The sequence below is a fragment of the Engystomops pustulosus genome, chromosome 9 (assembly GCF_040894005.1).
Source record: "Engystomops pustulosus chromosome 9, aEngPut4.maternal, whole genome shotgun sequence".
NCBI lineage: Eukaryota > Metazoa > Chordata > Amphibia > Anura > Leptodactylidae > Engystomops > Engystomops pustulosus.
This window is the reverse complement of record NC_092419.1, coordinates 89981455-90002371: the sequence shown is the minus strand read 5'-3', so window position 1 is coordinate 90002371 and position 20917 is coordinate 89981455. Positions and strand designations below refer to the sequence as shown.

At 43.3% G+C, this 20917-nt stretch overlaps 1 protein-coding gene across 2 annotated transcripts in view; it reads right to left on the bottom strand.

The window, feature by feature from the left end:
• Positions 1–18804, bottom strand: part of RABGAP1 (RAB GTPase activating protein 1) — a 127594-nt gene extending 108790 nt beyond the window's left edge. The window contains exons 1-7 of one of the 2 annotated variants that reach the window (XM_072124884.1): positions 18728–18804; positions 6022–6209; positions 4176–4404; positions 3039–3246; positions 2775–2949; positions 950–1107; positions 196–306 (exon numbers count right to left, since the gene is read on the bottom strand). In XM_072124884.1, the coding sequence (XP_071980985.1) occupies positions 196–306; positions 950–1107; positions 2775–2949; positions 3039–3246; positions 4176–4404; positions 6022–6174 (1034 nt within the window). In that variant the 5' untranslated portion in view covers positions 6175–6209; positions 18728–18804. Of the gene's footprint in view, positions 1–195; positions 307–949; positions 1108–2774; positions 2950–3038; positions 3247–4175; positions 4405–6021; positions 6210–12866; positions 12891–18727 lie in introns of those variants that run through there. The other variant, XM_072124885.1, reaches the window with a different exon arrangement.
• Positions 18805–20917: the final 2113 nt, after the last annotated feature.

Sequence of the window (20917 nt, the reverse complement as noted above, 5' to 3'; positions counted from 1 at the left end):
GGGAACCATGGTGAGACGAAGCAGGTGGTGAGGGTTTTTTTTTTCCTAAGTTGAAGCTCCGTGGGGATCGCTGGGATAGAGCATTTTAAAAAATCCCCAAAATCGAAGTACATCAAAGAGAAGGACTATGGAAATATATTCTTAAGAGTCAATGCCTTTACAATATTCTCATCAAAACCAGAAATATAAAATTACCTCTCTATGGTTAACTCCTTGTTGGATGTCTGTTGAACGTAAATAACGATTTTCTTGTCCACCCCCTGGCGTAGTCTGAAACACTGCTTGTCCTTGTCTTTTGAAACCGCACTATTAAATACATAAACATGTTAGATTTAGAGGGGCTTTCTTCTTTATTAATCCATAAAGTAGGCTTTACCACTGGGAGTACAACAAATGAAAGCTAATAGGAATATTTATGGTAGAATATATCCCCCATGAGGATAAAAGAGCCTCCTTTCCTTTTTTTTTTTTACAGTTTTTTTGGTTAGCTGTATTACAACACACAGTGGTGTGGGGTTTGCCAATACATCTCATTCTTCTAATGGTCCCATAGATCTTTAGCAGACCATATGTACTAGGCTGCTGCAGGGAATCTTTTCCTTCTGGAATATACTGGTTTGCTTTTAATCCCGCATCATGTCTTTAGGCTTCCTGAAAGTCATGCTTGATGTCAAGGGAGCTGCCTTACAAGGTAGCTAAAAGAAGCGTGGTGTTCCTTATCCCTTCCTGGAAAACTTATGTGCATATTTATGAAGACAATAAATGTCATAAAAGCACATGACAACTAAGGCCAGTAAAGTGAACTTATATGGGAAGTCATCACCGCAGGACAATGATACACCACTGGTACCACTAAGCCTTAGCAGCAGATTTCCAGTGCATTTAGCAGGTGAGTAAAAGTAAGTTACCTGGATAGTTCGCTACCTAGAGCACACACCTCCGTACCTACCTGAAGTAACCCTTCCCATCATCCTCCTTAATTTCAAGTGACACGGAAAAAGTGAAGATGTCGCTATCAGGGGTCTGAGGAGGGATGGAAGCGGTGAGAGGCGTCTGTTTGAAGGAACGCCGGAAGGCTGTCGCAAAACTGTAGAGTATCCGACTGACCTAAAAGAAAGATATAAAAACCACTATCATTTATAGTCTGTACATGGAGGACGTACATTCTGTACAGATGTAAATTCCATTCTGTTTGTATTATCCAAAATAAATGAACAAATAATGAAGAAAAACCTAAAACGTTTAACAGAATTGCATAAACAAACAGGGCAGATGATAAGAGTAAACTTTAGTATATACTTTATTAAAGAAATATGTTCTCTTGTCTTTTTCCTCTGCTTTTCTTGGTAATTTAAAGAAAATCCACATCCATCATAATAAACTAGGAACAATTACTCATAAATCCAGGCACCGTTACTGTGATAATCTCACCGTGACTGTGATAAACTTATCATGGCATCATAACTTCTAAAATTAACTTTTATAATTAGGCCATTATAAACACTCTGGGGAGCGTTACCAGAGTCCCTCTGTGCTGTTATACTGTACAGGAGCATTTCCCCCCTGCCTCTGTGCACTCAAACTTTCTGTGAGATTACAACAGGCAGGGGAGGGGGGGGGGGTTTGGGGAGGTAGCAAGGGAGCAGGGAAAGGATGAGACCGTGTAACAGCCTGTGAACATGCAGCACTGAGGGGCTCTGGTAACGCCCACAGCATAATATTAAAAAGTTTTATTTTAAGTTTATTAAAACTTTGTTTTAGAAGTAAGGATGCCATGTATAACAAATATTCGAAGGTTACCAGTCATGGTGCCTGGATTAATTAATAAGTGCCCCAAGTTTACGCTGGATTTTGCAGGTAAAGTTCTTTTAATTTTCAGCTGAGAGATAAAGATATGGAAAGAGTTAATCATTAGCCTTCTTATTTGTCTTAAGTGGATGGACCTCAGAAGGTTGTCAGATACACTGCTCACCGCTGGAGAAACTGCAGATAAAAAGTCAAATAGAAGCTGTTTTGCGTAAAGAGGTTTTCCCATATTCTGTTTTTATGACAAAACCACAGGACAAGTCATAAATAAATGAAAGGTGTGGGTCCAACATCATCTGGGAGCTCTGCTGATCATGGGGGGGGGTCTTCCTGTAAATCTTGGACTCTGCAGGGACGACACTATTACAGTTTGGTGCTGCGCTTTTGTGGGGAAAAATTGACTCCTTGCATCATATTTCATTACGATACAAGGAGTCTTGCCCGGACACTGTGGTTCGTCCTTGTTGTTGGTTGACGGACCAACCACTACCATCCTAAAGAGCTGGACTTATCAAGGACTGTTTATAGAGGGTAACTGCAGCAGAACTACACATGATAAACCTTCTGACCCATTCAGGCACAAAACTGTCCCTTCAAAAGTACATTCACACAGCAGTATGGCCGCCGGGCAGGCATAAAGCTGTGTGCTGGAAAGGAGGAGGAGGTGACCCGTCCCCCTCCATACAGAAAAGAGGCGCACAGCCACACACACAGGGAAAGATATAGCCGCCACCGGGCCACCAGTGCTGTCTATGGGGACGTACATGTGGCCGCATAAACATCACCGCAGACGGTCATGTGAATGCACCCTAAGGGTCATACATATAACACATAGGGCAGTGCCTGATTGCAAGAATTAGAAAGGCAATACAATGGACTACAACTGTTCTGAGTGTTTCTCTAAGTTGTAATGAAGGATAAAACTGACCTAGAAGAAAAAAAACTTTGATGCTTTGAGGAAATCTTACCGCCTCCTGGATCTCACAGCGGAAGACATGTATCCTGAAGAGCTCGGCATTGTAATGACTCTCAGTAAAAGCAAAGCAGTCACTCTCTGGAGTGCCGTCATGGCCTCTGACGCAGAACAGGATCTTGTATATGGGATATTTTGCTATTTCAGTGTTGGTTTGTGGGTCGAGAAGTCTGTAGTAAAGAGATAATACACATTAGTTCATGCAGATGGTCTCTAAGAGCGGCACTTTATGCACATTTTAAACCAATAGGCCATATACCTGACCGTCCCTTCAGATACGTTAGGTACAGAGAGAGTGACATCCAGTGCGTTCTGACATTGCCCCCGCAGAATAGAGATCATTCGGAGAGCTTCCACCTCACTGCGGGGAGCGTTCACAGAGGCGCAGCCCAGGTACGTCAGCTTACTGAACACAACGCTGTCTTCATCAGGGACTGGCGAGTACAATTCTGAGACATCTCCACAATCTAAGAAGTCAATAGAAGCCATTTACACATTGTACACTGCTCCAAATGGGGATTTATACATTTATATTTACAAAGATGTACAAGCAAATTGTAAGAAGAAACGTTGCCCCACAAATTCCACTCATGTTATGCTATAAAAATGATACAGCGGCAGGGGTGGCACCCAAATACCAATACGCGGGCTCTGTGACCCGGCGCCCCCAGTGACCCGGTGGGCTCCGTGACCTAGCACCCCGATAAACCCAAAAGCTCTGTGACCTAGGGCCTCCATGACCAAGAAGGCTCTGTGAACCGCCCCCATGACTTAGCCACATCTTTGCAGCCAGGCAGCTTTTCAAATTTTTCATTTCCTTTTCAATGACAAGGTTTTTGGGGAATACATTTGCTGTGTGGAGGTTATCACCTAAAGAAACACTACGTCTCTAGGTCAAAACCTGTTAACAGGTTCTCTGTAAGTACTACTTGTTATTGTAAGCCATCCCCTAGCTATGATACGATAAATAATCCCAGAATATTGTATTCACCTGTTCAGTGCCACCCATTTCCAATGAATGTGCCTCACAATATGCACTAATTTCTACAGATATGGTGAATCATCAGGGAGCAGCAGGAAAGAACAAGGAATGGAGAATAAAATGTTTAAAGGAAATGTATTAGCCATTCTGACTATACAAAGCTGTAGTGTTAGTTATTGGCCTGTGGATCTGTTAAACTTTTTGTGTGTGGAAAAAGGACTGTGAGGATTGTTCCAGGATTGTAGCTGGACTCGCTGGTGTGTGAGATCAGCCAGAGACCCTACATGCCTCTTTTAAACTGCAGTGAGGACAAGACAAAATTCCTTATACGCCTCCATGTCCGTGTACATGTACTAATAAAGAGGCTAACAACAATCCTGTCAAAAATTGACAAATTTAATAGCTTTGGATTACCTTGTTGTGCTGGTTTCACTGGCAGACTCATTTCTTGTTTCTGTAACCCAACAGATGAAGGGTTAATAGAGGACGAGGTGGAGGTTTCATTAGAGGACTCATCCAGGTCATCATCAGGAAGGGCTTTATCCACCTCCTCTGAAGGGTGCTCCGGCTCTTCACATGGTGCATCCATTAAAACATCTTCCAGTTCCTTCTGAAGTTGCTGTTCACTCCCATTACCAACAATCTGGAGACAAAAGAGCGAATATTAAAACCATGATGACAGTGGAGACATATATACATCCACAGATCTATGGTTAGTTCTCCGAGATGTTTCGAACAACATTCCTGTAGAGTTCCTTCAAAATCTATGTGCAAGTGTATTTATAATAATTAATGGGGCAGCCAAACTAAATAGTCATTTGAATTACTTTCACTTTGTATAATAGGAGTTTTCATGGGGAGGACCAATGATACATCCATAGAGCATGTCATGAATACATAATAGATTTTAGTCCCACTCCTATATGAAGAATGGGGGTCTGCTGACCCTCTTACTGCAGCTGGACTGAGATGAAAAGAAAATCTACCATCAAAATCCTTCAAAATAAACCAAGGACACTTACTAGTAGATCCTGGCACCGTGATTGGGACTATGTGACCATGACTATTTGTTATCCATGGCCTCCTTCCTTCTAAGTTAAACTTTAAAATTATGCTAATAATTCTGAGGGGCTGTGGTGGGGCATAAATTTTCAAGTTTTATATAGACAGGTCTATATGGTGGGTGTTTCCAGAGCCCCTCAGTGATGTCTCTCCTTCCCCTGCCTGTGACAATACAAGACTTAGTGGCTATGGAAACACCCACCAAAGCCCCTCTGGAAGATTAGCATAATTTTAAAAGCTGATTTTAGAAGAAAAGGTGAAATATAAGAAGATTACCACAATCACAGTGCCTGTATCTATTGAGTCACTGCTGCTGGTTCATTAATACTCGATTTTGATGGTAGATTTCCGTAGACTTAATGACTATGGGAGCAAACAAAATTTCCACCGATCCTATAGACTTGAATGGAGAACAGATGCATCTATCATGTAATAATGACCTCTCTTGTGGATGCCAATAATATTAAAAAGGGTTGACCAGAATTTAGTTTTTTTTTCTATGAGCTCTAGGGAGTATAAAAGTAACAATGAATGTATACTAAGCTCTCTGTTGCTATACTATATTCCGGTATAGCCACGTCGAGCCACGTAAAGTCACTTACCTTACATGACTTATCACAGTCGGGGCACTGTAGTGGGCGCAATCTGATGACGGTGGCTCACAACTTAGCCTCTGTATACAACCAGAGACCAAGATGCTGGGAGACTACATGCTGCGCTAGAGTGAGGGTGCTGTTGCATTTAAACAATACAAGACACTGGGTGCTGGTTATCAATCACATACATTTCAATAGAGACGCTTATGTGATCAGTCCATGGTATGCCCCTGTGCGCTTTCATTGCGCTGCTAAACTAAATCAAAGTGATACTTGTGAGTGCACCTAGAGGTTAGTATACCTTGTTTGTTATATTATACCACCCGGGCCACATATCCCTTCTATTTTGTATAAAAAGTATTGTTCCCCTGACTAAAACTTTCCCAGTGCACCAGGAGCACTTCCAGCATACACACTAAATGCAAACAGAAAGTGTGAGACATATATCTACAAGAGTCAATATCTACCACAAGTGTGAGTGCAGGCGAGTGTAGACATGTAGCTGAAGGATCAAGGAACAGGCTGAACAAGAACAGGGATACACAAACAGGACACAAAGGGTAAGGCAAAAAAGCCTCATGTGCCCATGTGTAGCCCTTTACCTTGAGGCCGGTGGTCTTCTCATCATCGCTGCCGTTATTTGCAGAATGCATGTCATCCCCTTGTTTGTAAACCAGCACAAAGTCCTCGCTGTTCAAGGTGGACACCGAGTCGGAGGACACACTGATCTTCCCCACAGAAGCCTTGTCATCCATGTTTCATGAAGGAGGATCCACTCATGAACGGATCTCTGCAAAGGAAACAAAGTATATGTTATGTGCATGTACTGAAATCCCAGGGTCTGTGTACATACACCTATACCTGTCCCTGTATAGCAAACCTCACATCACTGGGTGTGTAAGAAAATGACAAGGTAGGAACTAAAACAAAGATAAGTACAGCATGACATGCCCCAACAAAGAGCAATTATGTAACAAAGACAGAGGACGGGAACAGGTGTCCGACATTCCGAGATCTCCAATGCCCATTCTTAATTACAAAGAAGGAAGAGATAAGAGGGAGAACATTCCCTGAGGCCGGACTGGGAAAATCCCAACAGCCTTGTATGGTGCTACTGGAAACTAAGTTTTTTGGGGTTTGATTATGGCTACAGGGAGCCATCTACTCAGCCATGGAGGCCATGCACAACAGAAGGAGGTAATTTAGGCCTCATGCACACAGCTCTCACCAGCTGCTGTATTGGGTTTCACAACACAATGCAAACGCAATTGGGGGAGATTCATCAGAAGTGTCTGAGGTAAAACTGTTCTAGTTGTCCAATCAGCACTCAGTTTCCATGTTTATAAACAGCTGTGGGAAAATGAAAGCTGAGCTCTGATTGGTTATTGTGGGCAACTAAAACAGTTCTGATCTCAGACACTTCTGATAAATTCTCATAGATTCTCTCAGTGTGAACGCAGCCTTGTACTTACAGACCGGGGGATATTTATATAAAGTGCCATTACCTCCACCGGTTTGGTTTCAGACTAGCTGTCAGTAATCACGTACATTCGTATTTAATTTTGTGGCGCTTAGCATATAATATTTCCAGCACTGGGACCAAGTGTGTGCAGAAGTCAGAGTATTTTTGCTGAGCGAGCCGCAGCAATGGCGACTGCAGCCAACGCATCGAAGCTGACCTGCAGCGCTTAATGGAGCAATACAGTGCTGTCGGACAGCCTCCGTCACTCCTTAATTTGATGTGCAGGAAGGATGTGACCCCAAGCTCTACTGCAGCAGCTTGCAAATGAAGGTTTCTATTCTGTTAGACCAATTTTCTTTTGGTTTACTCTTCGCCCCTTTCCAACACCAAAAAATATATTGTGTTGGAGTTTCCACAGCACAAAAACCATGCCACTTTTTGGAACGGAGTTGGATGAAAAATCACATTTCTTTCTGGCAGCGAACACTAATAAGTTGGTTGAAAAGGGGAACAGGTAGTGGGAGCACCACAAATCAAATGCGTCAACCACATAGTTAATGTCCCCCACTGTGCAACCGATTTGTCAAAACAGTTTTTCATAGTTTATGAGGAGCAGTTAGAAAATTGGATGCCTGCACTGCAAATATGCTTTCTGCTTTCTCTTATTTGAATTACACTATAATTTTGTGTTTAACTTACCAGGCTTCCTTGTAAAATCTTCTGTTTAGTTCCAGGGGTTGGACTTTGGTTTGGATGCATTTCTAAAAACAACCTTTGTGCTTCTTTACAGGAACAAAGCTCACAGCATGTGCGCTGATACCAATGGGGGAGGGAGGAGCTATACAGGAGCACAAAAGGTGGGGGTTGAGAGCTGAGGAGTGAGAAGCACAAGCAAGGCAAGTGTTTTTTGAAATGCATCCAAACCAAAGCCCAACCCCTGGGACTAAACAGAGGAATCTGTCAGGGTGCAAGGCAAGTTAAACACACAATTATATTGTAATACAAATTCTTAGAGAAAACAGAAAGGCATATTTGCAATGCAGGTGTGATGTGCTTTTGCAACCTGTCTTTAGTGGAAATGAGGTTGCTGGTTCCCTTTAAAGAGGACCTGTCACCACATTTTGAACCTCCCTAATTAACAATACATGCTGATAAAGGGTTACAAGTCCTCCCCATATCACCTAAAATTAGCTAGCACTGGGGAAGTGTACCTTAATTACAGACATTTTTTCTGATATGCAAATTAGCTTTTCTGACTCATCTCTGACTCTTCTCGTCTCTCAGGCTGGCAGCAAACCACACCCCATTGTTCTGACTGACAGCTCTGTGTATCTTCAAATCCCTGAACTGTCTCCTTGTACTGATAATATTAAATTACAGCCTTATAAAGCTCTATGTACAGATGGGAAACATTGTGTCAATCTTTTTACACTGTGCCTTGCGTTACATTCATGACCAGTGACATCACCCCAGATCTCTGACCTTATAAGAATAGCAAACTGTACACCATGTATGTGATTACATGAAATCACAGCAGCCTCCATGGAGGATGGAGAGGAGTAGAAGTCCATGGAGGCTGCTGCGACTACATGTGGTCAGATTCATGCATGGGGTACAGTTTGCCATTAAGAGGCTGAAGGACCCGAGATGATGTCACTCTGGTCACATGACATGAACTGTGACCAGTAAGGAGGCATAAGGCATGGGGGATTAGATGGGAAGTGCCGGATGAGCAGGACACGAGCAGGGTGGACGTTAGCGAAACAATTTTTAGCTAAATGAATGGCGTCAGTCAGTTAATAGGGCTCTATAGGAACCTGTCACTGGCTGTATATGTGCACATGTAGTGACAGGTTCCATTTAAGCCTGAATAAACATTTAGAAGCCAAATTCCCAAGTATATAACCGTCTGAAAACCACTCATCATAAATATGTATATATGAGATTCTTAGAACTAGAGGTAGAAAGGCAGACTACAACCCACCACCTTTTCCCATGAGTGGGCAGGTTTCTACACAGGTAGAAGGCCCATCAGCCAGACAACACATAAGTGACATAGGTGGGGAACCCAGAAAATTTTGTGACCTTTTACCCACACCTTTATACTGTACTTTGTTGTAATTTGCAGCCCAGAGTTGGGGTTAGTAGGTGCTCAAAGCACGTACCTACTTGCTGTACAGCTGATTCCACCTATTTGCAAGTAAAATACTGTGTGAATGAGGCTTTGTTCTATTCTTTGTATGACACCAATTACCCGTCCATCATCCTCTATACTATGAGCAATGATCATCTTCATGATAACTGTGTGACAGGAATGTGTCTGATCTTCAGCTCGAGTCAACAGATACAAATGGAAGAAAGCTTCAGTACCATTTATATCCAATACAAAATACGCAGAAGTGACCCAATCCCCTCAACGAGATAATCAATGGAGGTACCAGATGTGATAGAGCTGATAAATCTCCCTCAATTACAGATTAGAAGTTTGTGGCCCTCACCGACAGAGAGACCTTGGTGCTCCATCAGGCGATGTGCCCTTTTATCAGATTTCTGGATCTCCGATTTACCAAAGGCGTTTCCGCTAAAATTCCAACTTCTCTGCCAAGAATCTACAGGCTGTAATCTTCAAGGTTGGACAAAGCGTCAGGAGCCAAGTGTCCAAAGCAGCTAGAACTGTGCTACTGCTTACCATCCATAATGCTGTTCACACACAGCAATTTTTACAATGAAAAAAAATCAGCTCCAAAAAAAAAAAAAAAAAAACCCTGAAGATTGTGGAATTCAGCAACTAAATAGCTACCAAACTGTATGTCATTCTGACTTTAAGATCCGGGATCATATACTGCACTGCTGTTCTTTTAGGTGGCAAATAGGTCAATTGCCCTCGGAAGCTTTTGTCAATGCACAACCACATAGTTATGCTCGTGTCCACATTTCATTCTTTGGTATCCCTTATCAACATCAGATCTGGCACTTATAACCTGCACCAATCAGCAGCTCCAGGTGTCCGTGGTTCTCTGTTGGTCATCACCAAGCTGAGATTCATCGGCCTGATCCAGCTCATCCAAGTGACTGAATCGGAGCCAACAGTAATGCCCTATGGCACTTCATCTGGACACAGCTCTGTAGTGGCGTGACAGCACCAAACAGCTGATCAAGACCTGGACCCCACCAATCTGACAATTATTTATCCTAAGAATATACTTGGAAAAATTCCTTTAATTATAAACAGTAATAAGAGTAGCAAATACACCAATTCAGATAAGTACAGTAATTTCTGAGATAAAAATAAAAGCACCAGAAAATGCATAAAAAACCAAATGTACCGCACTAAACCGTGTGAATCTTAACCCCATGCTACATATATAAAGCCTATAGCAGTGGTCACTAATCTATGGTATGGGTAGCAGAGGTGGCCCACAAAGCCCACTCTAATGGTACCCGTCACCAGTACAGAGTTTTACATTCGGGATTCATGGCCTCTTCCTGTGGTCTGAAGCAGCCCAGGACGTGCCACGCTCAGTGGTATTTCTTAAGTGTCACATCCGTGGCTGCCAGGACTACAGGAGCAAGGAGCTGTGGTTTAGGGTAATGACACACGTGGTGTTTTGAACACGTTTTTTAGGCCATTTTTGAGCAGTTGGACGGACTGCTTAAAAACGGGCCAAAAACGCCACGTGTGCCATCACCCTTATAGTTGGAGCTCCTGCTCTGGGCCCTCCTGATTGTAGGGAAGCTATCTTGATAATCCAAATTTCTCCATCTTCTTCCTTTGGTGTATTGGTGTCCTTAGGATGCAGATATGATTGAAAGCGGTGATAGATCGAAAACAATAAGGTACTGTTTTTTTAAATTGTAGTGTTGGTACTTTAAGCAAGTGGATTTTGGATGTGGTTTGGGCAATGGGTCTCTAAAGGGTTCACCGTTACTGGCCCATAGTGTGAAGTGATTTATGCTGCAGCGACATACAGTCTCTATACAGAGGCCGGTGGTAATAGAACTCGCCACACTGAAGCGGAGAACTGGAGAGGGGAGAGTAGAATGTGTTTGTAATGTGCATAAACTCATGGGGACCCCTGTAACACAGTGAAATATTCAGCAGGAGGTCTGTGTCAAATGCTCTGTTCATAGCCGCTCAGCCGATTCGATAGACAGAAACGCGCCAGACACTGCTGGCATTTGTCCTATGACTAGTCCAGCAGAAGATTGAGGCCTTCATCCTAAACAGAAGCCTGGTGAGGATAGAGCGAGCTGTATACTACACCAGAGGAATGGGGAGCGCAGTCAGGTTCATTGCTGCAGGCTCCACTCCCTCTGATAATTAGAACAAGCCATTAGTAGCGCTATATAATGCTTCATTGTGGAAGGGCACAACATAAACCACATAAAGAGCTCTTCAGAGTCCTCGTGACTCACTCAAGGATGTGACTATACGGCTGCCTCTAAATGGATTCTCCAGTTTATTAAAAGCTGGAATCACAAAGCAAACTCCTAGAATCTGTCTACTTTTTATGGTTTTCATAGCTTTCTTTTATTGATGCTTGCACGCGTTATGTAAAGCAGCACTCACAAGTCGCGTTAGTCACGTTTGGCCAGACGGGGCTTCACCAAAACGCAATTTCAGTGAAACGCACGCCTTCTGGAATGACCACGCATGTAAATAAATGCAAAACACCTGGTGCTCATTCCAGAACACGTTTTACGCTGCTCCCGTTGGAACGCACCCTCCGCATTGTGAAGGGGTGGTCAATAAACGTTAGACCAATCAATACCACAGTAAGTTCCCAAAATTCACTGTTTCCCTCTGGGAGCAGTCACACGTTCAGTTTTTCAGATGCAGTTTTCAAAGCCAAAAGCAGGTGTGGATCATAATGGGTGAGAACATATAATGGAGAGAAGCTGCTCTTCCTCTTTTCTTCACTCCGCTCCTGGTTTGGACTTCCTAAACTGAATCTGAAAAACTAAACGTGTAAACACACCCTCAATGTTCTGCCATGGGAAGAAAATCCCTAAAAAAAATTCCAAAGGCAATTCTTATGTCTTGTGCAACATTTTGACTCCTTTTAAACGCTTTGAGGTTCTCTAACATAATTTTAGCATAACTTATAGATGGACACGTGTTTGGGGCTCAGCCCTTCGGCTCACACTTGGGGCTATGGAACGCACAGTCGCGTGTGTGAACCCAATGAAGTACATGGGACTGCATGCTATCCATTGAGCCCGTGGTGCAATACAAAGTTCATGTAGCCTAAGGTATATGACTTGAAAGAAAAGAATGGGCTTACGATGTGACACTTTGTAGAAGAATTGTTTCCTCGGACGCTGTGCTGAGAGTGGGGTGGGCAACCTACCTGTAAGAAAACGGTAGAGATCCCAGCGGTGACAAGTGCCGATCAGTAGCAGCGTCACCAGTAGTTAATGGAGAAAACACTAGTGGGTTGTAGGTGTAACCACAGGCAGTAATTGCAAGGGAGAATACCTACTACTTAGCCAAATGGAAAAATTGTATATATGCAAAATAGATCGTAATACAACACCATTCATTAGGTCCAAGCACACCACCACGCGGGGTCTTCTCCTAAAATGTTATGGCTTACTATTTTTAGGATCGGTCCTCAATATCACATTGATGCAAGTCCATCACCCCCTACAAGTCAGCTTCTTCCAGAGCCCCTGGGTGCTGGAATTACAACAGAGAGCAGGGCAGAATAGTGTAGTGTATAGTGGCCAGTGCCTGGAACTGCAGTCTAAAGAGCTTCTGCGGCGTTCCCATCATCGGCCACATTACAGAGCACACAGCCGGACTTTAAGCTCAATTTTCTGTTGTTAACAGCTAATGTTTTGTAACAATATGCAACATCTTATTGCAATGTGTCACACTAGGGGTTCCTTCAGAATTTGGGGCGTTAAGACGGCAAAGTGACAGATCCCTATTTAAAGGGACAAGACATCATTGCAGTGGAGAAGAACAATGTCATGCGTTACCTGCCCCTACACCGAGCTTCTGGGAGGCAGGAAGGACATTTTAGAGGTTTCCCAGGAGCAGCTTTATGTGATAAGACACTTCATCTGTGCAGCGCTGCCGGTGTGTACAGTCTGGAGGATTTACAAGGACAATCACAAGCATTACAATCTATGGGTGGTGACCGAGCCCGGAGCCGTCCCTACAATGGATCTTGTTTTCACAAACTGGGAAGTGCTTCTGCAAACATGAACCTCTCTGACACAAAGAGAAGGCCCGGGAGCAAACACTTTGTACAGGAGAGGCCAAAGTGCCCAAAATGTGCATTATCAAAGGGGTTGTTTGAATAAAATGGAGAGGGAGCCTGTCAGCAGTTTAGACCGTGCAGAACATCACATCAGACTGGAGAGTTGTTTTATCACATCTTTATGTAAGTTTATTACCACATCAAGTCTATTTGTGCTGCTTTAGAGAGGCTTCCAGGCATTTTTCCTGTACACGTGGTCGGTTATCAGTAGTTGATCTGTCTGGGTGCCAGAGGCGGCAGTAGTTGAGTACAGCAGAGATTTAGGCATCTCTATTGGTGGATTATAACCCACAAGGTAGGAATTTAAATGCAGCTTTTATCCGGCTAATACACTACAGACCGAGCTGTCAGTTTCCTGCTCCAACCATAGGCGAGTGGTGCGCCGGCACCGCTGCTCTCTGTTGATTGGCCAGCCATTGCTCTCCCATCTTATGGATAAGGGTGCATCCACACATGCAGTTTTTCAGATGCCATTTTTGAAGCAGAGAGAAGGTGTGGATCATGGGTGAGATCATTGGCAGAAGCTCCTTTTTCACTCCACTCCTGGTTTCGACATCAAAAACTGCATCTGAAAAACTGAACTTGTGGACGCATCCTAAATAATTACTAGTAAGTGTGCCCTGTTAACCCCTTTAAAACCTGCCCACTTAGCTGCTACAGTAAATAGCAGAGGGTTAGTTCACGATTTTTCTTGGCTAGCCAATGGCCATTATGGCACACGTGGACTCTGCCTTCGGGCTGCAGTTACACGTTGCCAATTGCGGTCTGTAATATAATTCAAATGTAGTGGGGAGGGGTAACTCCAGAACCCAGTTTAGAGGCTGCGCTTGTGTTTGGGAACCAGCAACACGATCGGGCGAAGCGCCATGCCGGTGCCCCTGAATTGCAAGGGAAGCATCTGTATACGTTAACATTGCATTTTGTAAACGTAAATGTTAACGGCAACGTCATGAGACAAATCTCCTCTCCTCAGCTGTTGTGTTTCAAAACGCAGTGTAAACGCCACATGTGAACGCAGCCCAAGCACAATTCAAATGCAGCATGTTAATTCACCCCTTCATTACAGCACTAGCTCCTGCCGACTCCGTGTCAGGTGTGGGTCTAATGCAGGTACAGGAACCCCTGAGGCCTGTGACAGCCAGCAGCTACAACCTGATCATCACTGTTAGCCAGAGCAAAACAGTCTGCACTATAACAGGGGTCAGGTAAATTTATTTTTTTTAAATAAACACAAAGTTGCACGTAAGCAACTTTAATCTCTACTTGGACATCCCCTTTAATATCTGACACAGAATCTAGAACACAAGAAACACGACTTCAGCCTCCAGTATCTACCACAGAAGTGCTACATACAGTCATGCACTTTCATTATTACAATATATCAATCTAAACCACAATCTAACATAAACACACGTTTATATATAACCAGTTTAACCCTTTTCCTTCCAGGCATTTCTGGAAATTTTGTCACGTTATTTTAAGAAATTTTACAATTTTGCCCTGTATGAATAAAACCAAAGTTACAGCATAAAGAATTTTACTAAACCCTAACAAATCATACATTTTCCGAAAGCAGTAAAAAAATTTACTTGATGGAAAAATATGTGCCTCCTAAATGTAATAGAGGAACATGTGTAGAATTTACAGATGCCTCATAGTCAAATGTTCACATGAATAAATCACTGAAATAACCAAACCTCTGCTTTTCACAATCCGCAAAATATAGCAATGAAACAGATGAAAAAGTAAAGGCTCCACTAAAACCTATATATTTTTTTAAATCAGGCAATTACATTGGTCTTGATTAACAGTTGACAGCCCATATCACCATCATGCAACTTTGTGATAAGCACAATTAAAAGAAATGCATTAAAAATGCAGAAAAAAAAATTACAAAGTGAACAGACATATATTCCACAATATACAACATCAACAAGAATTTACCCACCCAAAAACTAAAGCAAAAACCTTGCAATATTTGGTTGCAATCCACAAACGTGTTTAAAAATATATTATAAGTAAAAAGCACCTTTTGTCAAATTTCATATTTTTTTCAGAAATCCCCGCCGACCATGTATACAAAAATAGCTATTTAATTCATTCACACAACCACCTTCTTGCAACTTTGCAACAAACATTGAAAAAAAAATGCAAACATTTACATAAAAAATATGTACAAATCCAGAAAACTTCTATAAAGAAAATGTAGTTTCCTAAAAAAATGTAAGGCCCCTTTCACACTTGTGAGTATAATGCACTGAACTTGCATCACACTCGCAGCGTGTGCTGTCTGGATCTCCCGGCCTGAACGCTGGAAACCAGAAATGAACTCCGCATGTCAGTACAGTTCCGGTTCGCAGCGTTCGGGCCGGGAGAACCAGGCAGCACTTGCTGCGAGTGTCATGCGAGTTCAGCGCATCACACTTGCAAGTGTGAAAGGGGCCTAAGATGTGAGGAGTTCATACATATCCCACATGTGTATATTCACCAAAATATGCAGAAGAGGGAATGTGAAATCCACAGTGGACGCATTACATTTTTGCAGGTGATTGCACTGAGCTTCACAAAGATATATTATTGTATGCTCCCTTACACAACAGTAATGAAAAATAAAATAAATATCTATAAACCAAGCTAAGAAGATAACAAGTCACTTTTAAATGTGCACCATTATATTAGACAATGGTGTGAAATAAAAACTTAGTTTTTTGTGTAACATAACTTTTGGACAAGTGACGGTGTTGATGTAGCCACATTAGGTGAAGAGGATCGAATGTTTATCGTTTCGCTCAATTTTCGTAAAAATAATGAGAGCTCAATATATGATTCAGAGAACTAGCATGCTATCCAATTGTTCTAGGTAGGAGAGAGTTAATAACATGAAATTAGTTCACATTATTTACATTATCTGTGAGGTGCAAGCAGCTCCATCCTCCAAATTCTCCCTGCAGCCTGCTGGCAACTAAGCTGGTGGGGGAGAATACGTTTCAGACGGCTATAACTTCGGATCCGTGGCACCTCGATTCGCACCTCTTTTTTCCCCCAATGCAATCCACATAAATCTAATTTTGTGTTTCTAGGCGCCAGTGACCCCAGATATAAACAAACACTTAAAGTATTTATATATAAAAATCACAACCAATCTTCTCACTTTAAACGTAAATATCTCCAGCTCATATGAAAGGGGAGATTCACTTCTTTTAGAGGCAAAAGAAGTGAGATTCTAGGTGCCATGTAACCAAAGTTATAGCCCTCTGAAGAGAGGACGTATCACATACATAATTGGGCATACAAATGCCACCCTGTGAGTATGTAGGAGATACACCTTGGATGGGAAAGTTTTAATTCAGCCTGATTAGCACAGCAGGACATCATGATTTGCCTGTCAACATGAAATTTCGAGTTTTACCATGAACAACAACATAGGATATGCACCATATTATAATATACAGTCAGACTGATACGTTTATTTTTAATAATATCCTCTAGAGCAGTGGTGGCACTCAGAGCCCTCTCTATGGGCACCCGCACCATAACCCCACCGCAGAGTTCGCCAAAGAAGACTCAACGCCTCTTGCAGTCCCAGGCAGCAAAGGACCCTAGAAGGAAGGTACTATTATAATAAAGGTTTTTTCTCCTTCTTTCTACTGTATTGGTGTCCTCAGGTGCATATACAGTTTAAACATGTGTATTGTTTAAATTGTGGCATCAGCACTTTGCGGAAAATATGTGGGTTTTGGATGTAGTTTGGGCACTCTGTGTCTAAAAGGTTTGCCATCACTGCTCTAGAGAATTTGAATCTTCAATTTGACAGATTGTTATTGATAATTGCAAAAATGATCCTCCATTGCATAATAATCCAGTAGAGGTGACAGACTGTGGATAAAAGGGATTGGCCAGGAACAAATCTGATAATCATGAGATTCATGCCACGGTGAACTGTGACTGAGGAACTCCCGGTGACATCTAGTGCTCACTAGACATCATCAGAGAGCATTGAATAACTGGAACACCACTAGGAGTGGGCAGAGCAGAGCAGACAGAACGGGGAAGTGGGACGTGTGGAGATAAGAGAGGTACTGGGAGTAAGGCAAATGGGACTCAGGCAGAGGGCAGGGAGGGCCTAGTCCAGGAATCTGGGTTTGGTGGCTCCAGGTCGTGGGACTGAAAGCCGGACTTATTAACAAAGCAGAGGGGTGGTGTAGGCTGCACCACAATACACAACAGGAAGTATAAGGGGTACCCACCCCAAAAACCCTTTTGACCATCCAAGTCAAACCCTTTCCACAAAACAGTTCTGCTCCAGTTCCTAAAATTATTCTCCTATTTTTGACAACACTGTCCAATAAAATGTTGGAGGAACATGTCAAAAGGATATTATCATGAAAACTATGAACAGCTAAGCTGGAAATAGCCTTATCTCCGCCATGCGGAGGTGCTTGGAGTTATGGAAACAGCTTACGGTTCTACATTTTTCACAGAGGTGAAGCAGATGTACAGAAATACTGCAGCAGAGTGAGCTGTGCCATGCCATTTACAGAACTTCAAGCACCTCTACATGGCACACACCGAGCTATCCTCATTCCCTCTTTGGGGTTTAGACTGGGTAAACTAACACATGGCCCCTGTGACAGCCTTACAAATAGTTTTGCATAAAGAGGATCCTGAGAATGTTACAATAAATACTTGGACAGTTCTGCTGGTGCATTTCCCACTCCAGAAAAGATCTCATCTATATACATAAAGCATATACACAAGTCAAAGGGGGAGATGCATCAGGGTTCATAGATGTGTTTTGTGGCATATAAAGCCTAAAATAATGCCCATCACACATCCAGGAATTGGCACAGGCAGTTCCTGCTCCGCGTCTGTGCAAAAGTTATAGACTGCACCTGTATAGGCAGCTGCCAGGTATAAAAGGAGTCCAGAGTATCCTGATGTATCCGCGGTGGCGGAAGGTTTGATGAATTACCCACACTACCCATATCCAACCCTAGTGTCTAAATCGCTTCACATCAAATTCTGCAAGCCATAAACACATCATATACCTGTTACAAATAGCTTTTCTCATCCAAACCAACAGAACCTCTAAAACACCACAATTTGTTTTATGGATAAACATTCTACATAAAATAAGACTGAACACAGATACACAGAATATAGACACCAGGGCACATTCCATGTGACTCTGATCCAACAAGCTGTAGAGAAGGTGCTGGAGTACAACAAGTGCCAGCATGCCCTGCGTGTGGACATCTGCATCAAGATGCTCCACATGAGGGATCAGCTCCTCTCTATGGCCTCCCCTCCCTGGCTGGACGGGTACGGAGGACATACAAGGCTCACACCGACCGAACCACAGACACAGCCGCATAATGTCGTGACAGCCTTAAAGCAGGATGACACCGGAGCTGCAGCTCCCAATACACACTATATGACAGGCAGCCCAGCTTGTACGGAAGCCGCGTTGCACCAAAAGACAGCCGCGGGGCACTGCCACCACTGTGCCACCATCACCCCGGCGGCTCTCCAGCCCCTCCCTGCTTATTCTACAACCCCCAAACTCAGGTTCCTCACCTCCCGGATCCAGGCCATGAACGGATCCGCGGCGGAAGTGACGACATGCGCCGCAGCACGTGACAGGACGGGGCACCGCACTGTAAACATCCGCTTCATAGGGGAGAAACTTTATTGACAAGTTGTCAAAGTGAAATATTCAGCAATTAGTGCTTGTAGTATGGGGGGATTCATGTAAGTTCCCCCTCCAGAACCTCCATTCTATTTACCATTCAGTACTGAAAGGGCTAGCCTGGAGTTGTTAGCTCCACAGGCAAGAGTGGAGTGTCTGTGGGAAGGGAGCTGCTGCAGAACATCTTTAAAAGAAAACTCATTAATATAGAATATAATGTGGAGTGCACAGTGGAATTCATGGAAGTGTCTGACGAATTGCAATAATACAAATGCATTCTTAAAACAATTGAATTATTTTTGCCCGAAAATAAGCAGCTAAAACTTGCAATTTTGCGACCTCACCCCTGTCCTGATAGATTGGGTCATTGTCCTGATGTGTCATGCTGTATCCCGTCTTCCCTCACAGCAGAAGAGCCACAAAGAGGAGAGGGGCAATGAGTTCAAAAAGTTAAGGCATTATAAGTCTTTCAGGGGGGTCGGCTCACTGAGGGGGGCCATATATCTGAATGCAGGGCCGGTGCACTGACGGTAATTGCCAAGCGCTGTGCTCTGCGATCTTCGTCAGCACCATAGGGATTAATGGAGTGGAAAGGTCATGTACGGCCATCTGCTCTGACGGAGCTGCAAGGAGTCCCACGAACCCCTCATTTTCGTGATCTGTGGTAGTCCATACCTCCCAACATTTGTGGAAGGGAACATTTGCGGCAATCCCCCTAAGCCACATCCCCAATAATGCCCTTGCCACGCCCAAAATTTTTACCATAATATAATAATAAAGGCGGCCCCCTACTTAAGGACACCTGACTTACAGACAACCCATAGCTACAGACAGACCCCTCTGACCTCTGGTGAAGCTCTCTGGATGCTTTGCTTTAGTCCCAGACTGCAATGATCCTCTGCCCCTCCCTCATATTTTGGTCTCCGCCTACTGCACCCCTCATATTGTAGTCTTTGTCCTCCACAACCCTCATATTGTGCTTTCTATCCTCCGCCCCCCTCATATCGTGACCCCCTATCCCTTATAAAGTGCTCTCTGTCCTCCATTCCCCTCATATTGTGCCCCCCTGTCCTCCTCCAATAGCTGGGTATAAAAAAAAAAAAAAAAAGCTTTGTTACTTACCTTTCCACCTTACCTATTCACCTGCAGCAGTCCTGCTTCCTCTTCTTCTGAAGCAGACTGTATTGTGTAGTGGGATTGGGAGCAGGAGGTGGTATACGCAGGGAAAATCACCTAATTGTCCTGGATGGCGAGACAGCAGTGAAAAACTGTGGTTGTTCTGCAGAATCTGAGGTAGTTGGGAGCTATGCTGTAAGGAGTCATGGGGGATAGGGTGGGGGTCATGCTGACATGTCCCATACACCCAGTACATCAATACAAGTCCTGTATGGCATCTGCTGAAGGGTTATTATGACTATGCACATGCCATTTTGGAGGTTAGCATGGCTCTTCTCCACCCGCGTCACTTCTTACCTGTCACTGCCCTGGTGATGGTATGTGGGCCTAAATCCTCAACTAAACATTAATTGAGGAAAATGTTTAGTTTCACTGTAGGCTGTCAAGCAAGAAACTATTTGTAGCACTCGGACTATAGGATTCATCCAGCTCTACATTTAAATGAATGCACCAGTAGGACGGTCTTAATAACAGCTACCGCTACAAGTCTTATAAACTATGGTAGTGAGAATCTACGGGGAACTCGACAAACCCACCCAACAAAAAGTCTTCAATTAAAAAATACCACTTTTGGTTTGTCAAGAAAATAAAAGAGCAATTTGTACTCCAGCATTGATTGTTGTGTGGATGGACCAATTTTCCTCCACTCCATTGGCTCCACGATACAAACAATCACATGGTCGCAGGGTGCCCCAAATCGCTCTCTGAGACGTTTCTTGAGCCCCCTACATACATATGAGTGCAATGCTTACTAGTTGTCACACCACAAGGAATAGATATGAAAGATTTACTAGAATATGTCATGCTCCTAACCTCGCCAAACCCAACTACACTCTGGAACACCCATAAGTCATTCAAGGGGTCATTCATTCAATTTGGTTCATCACAAATAAAAGCGACGT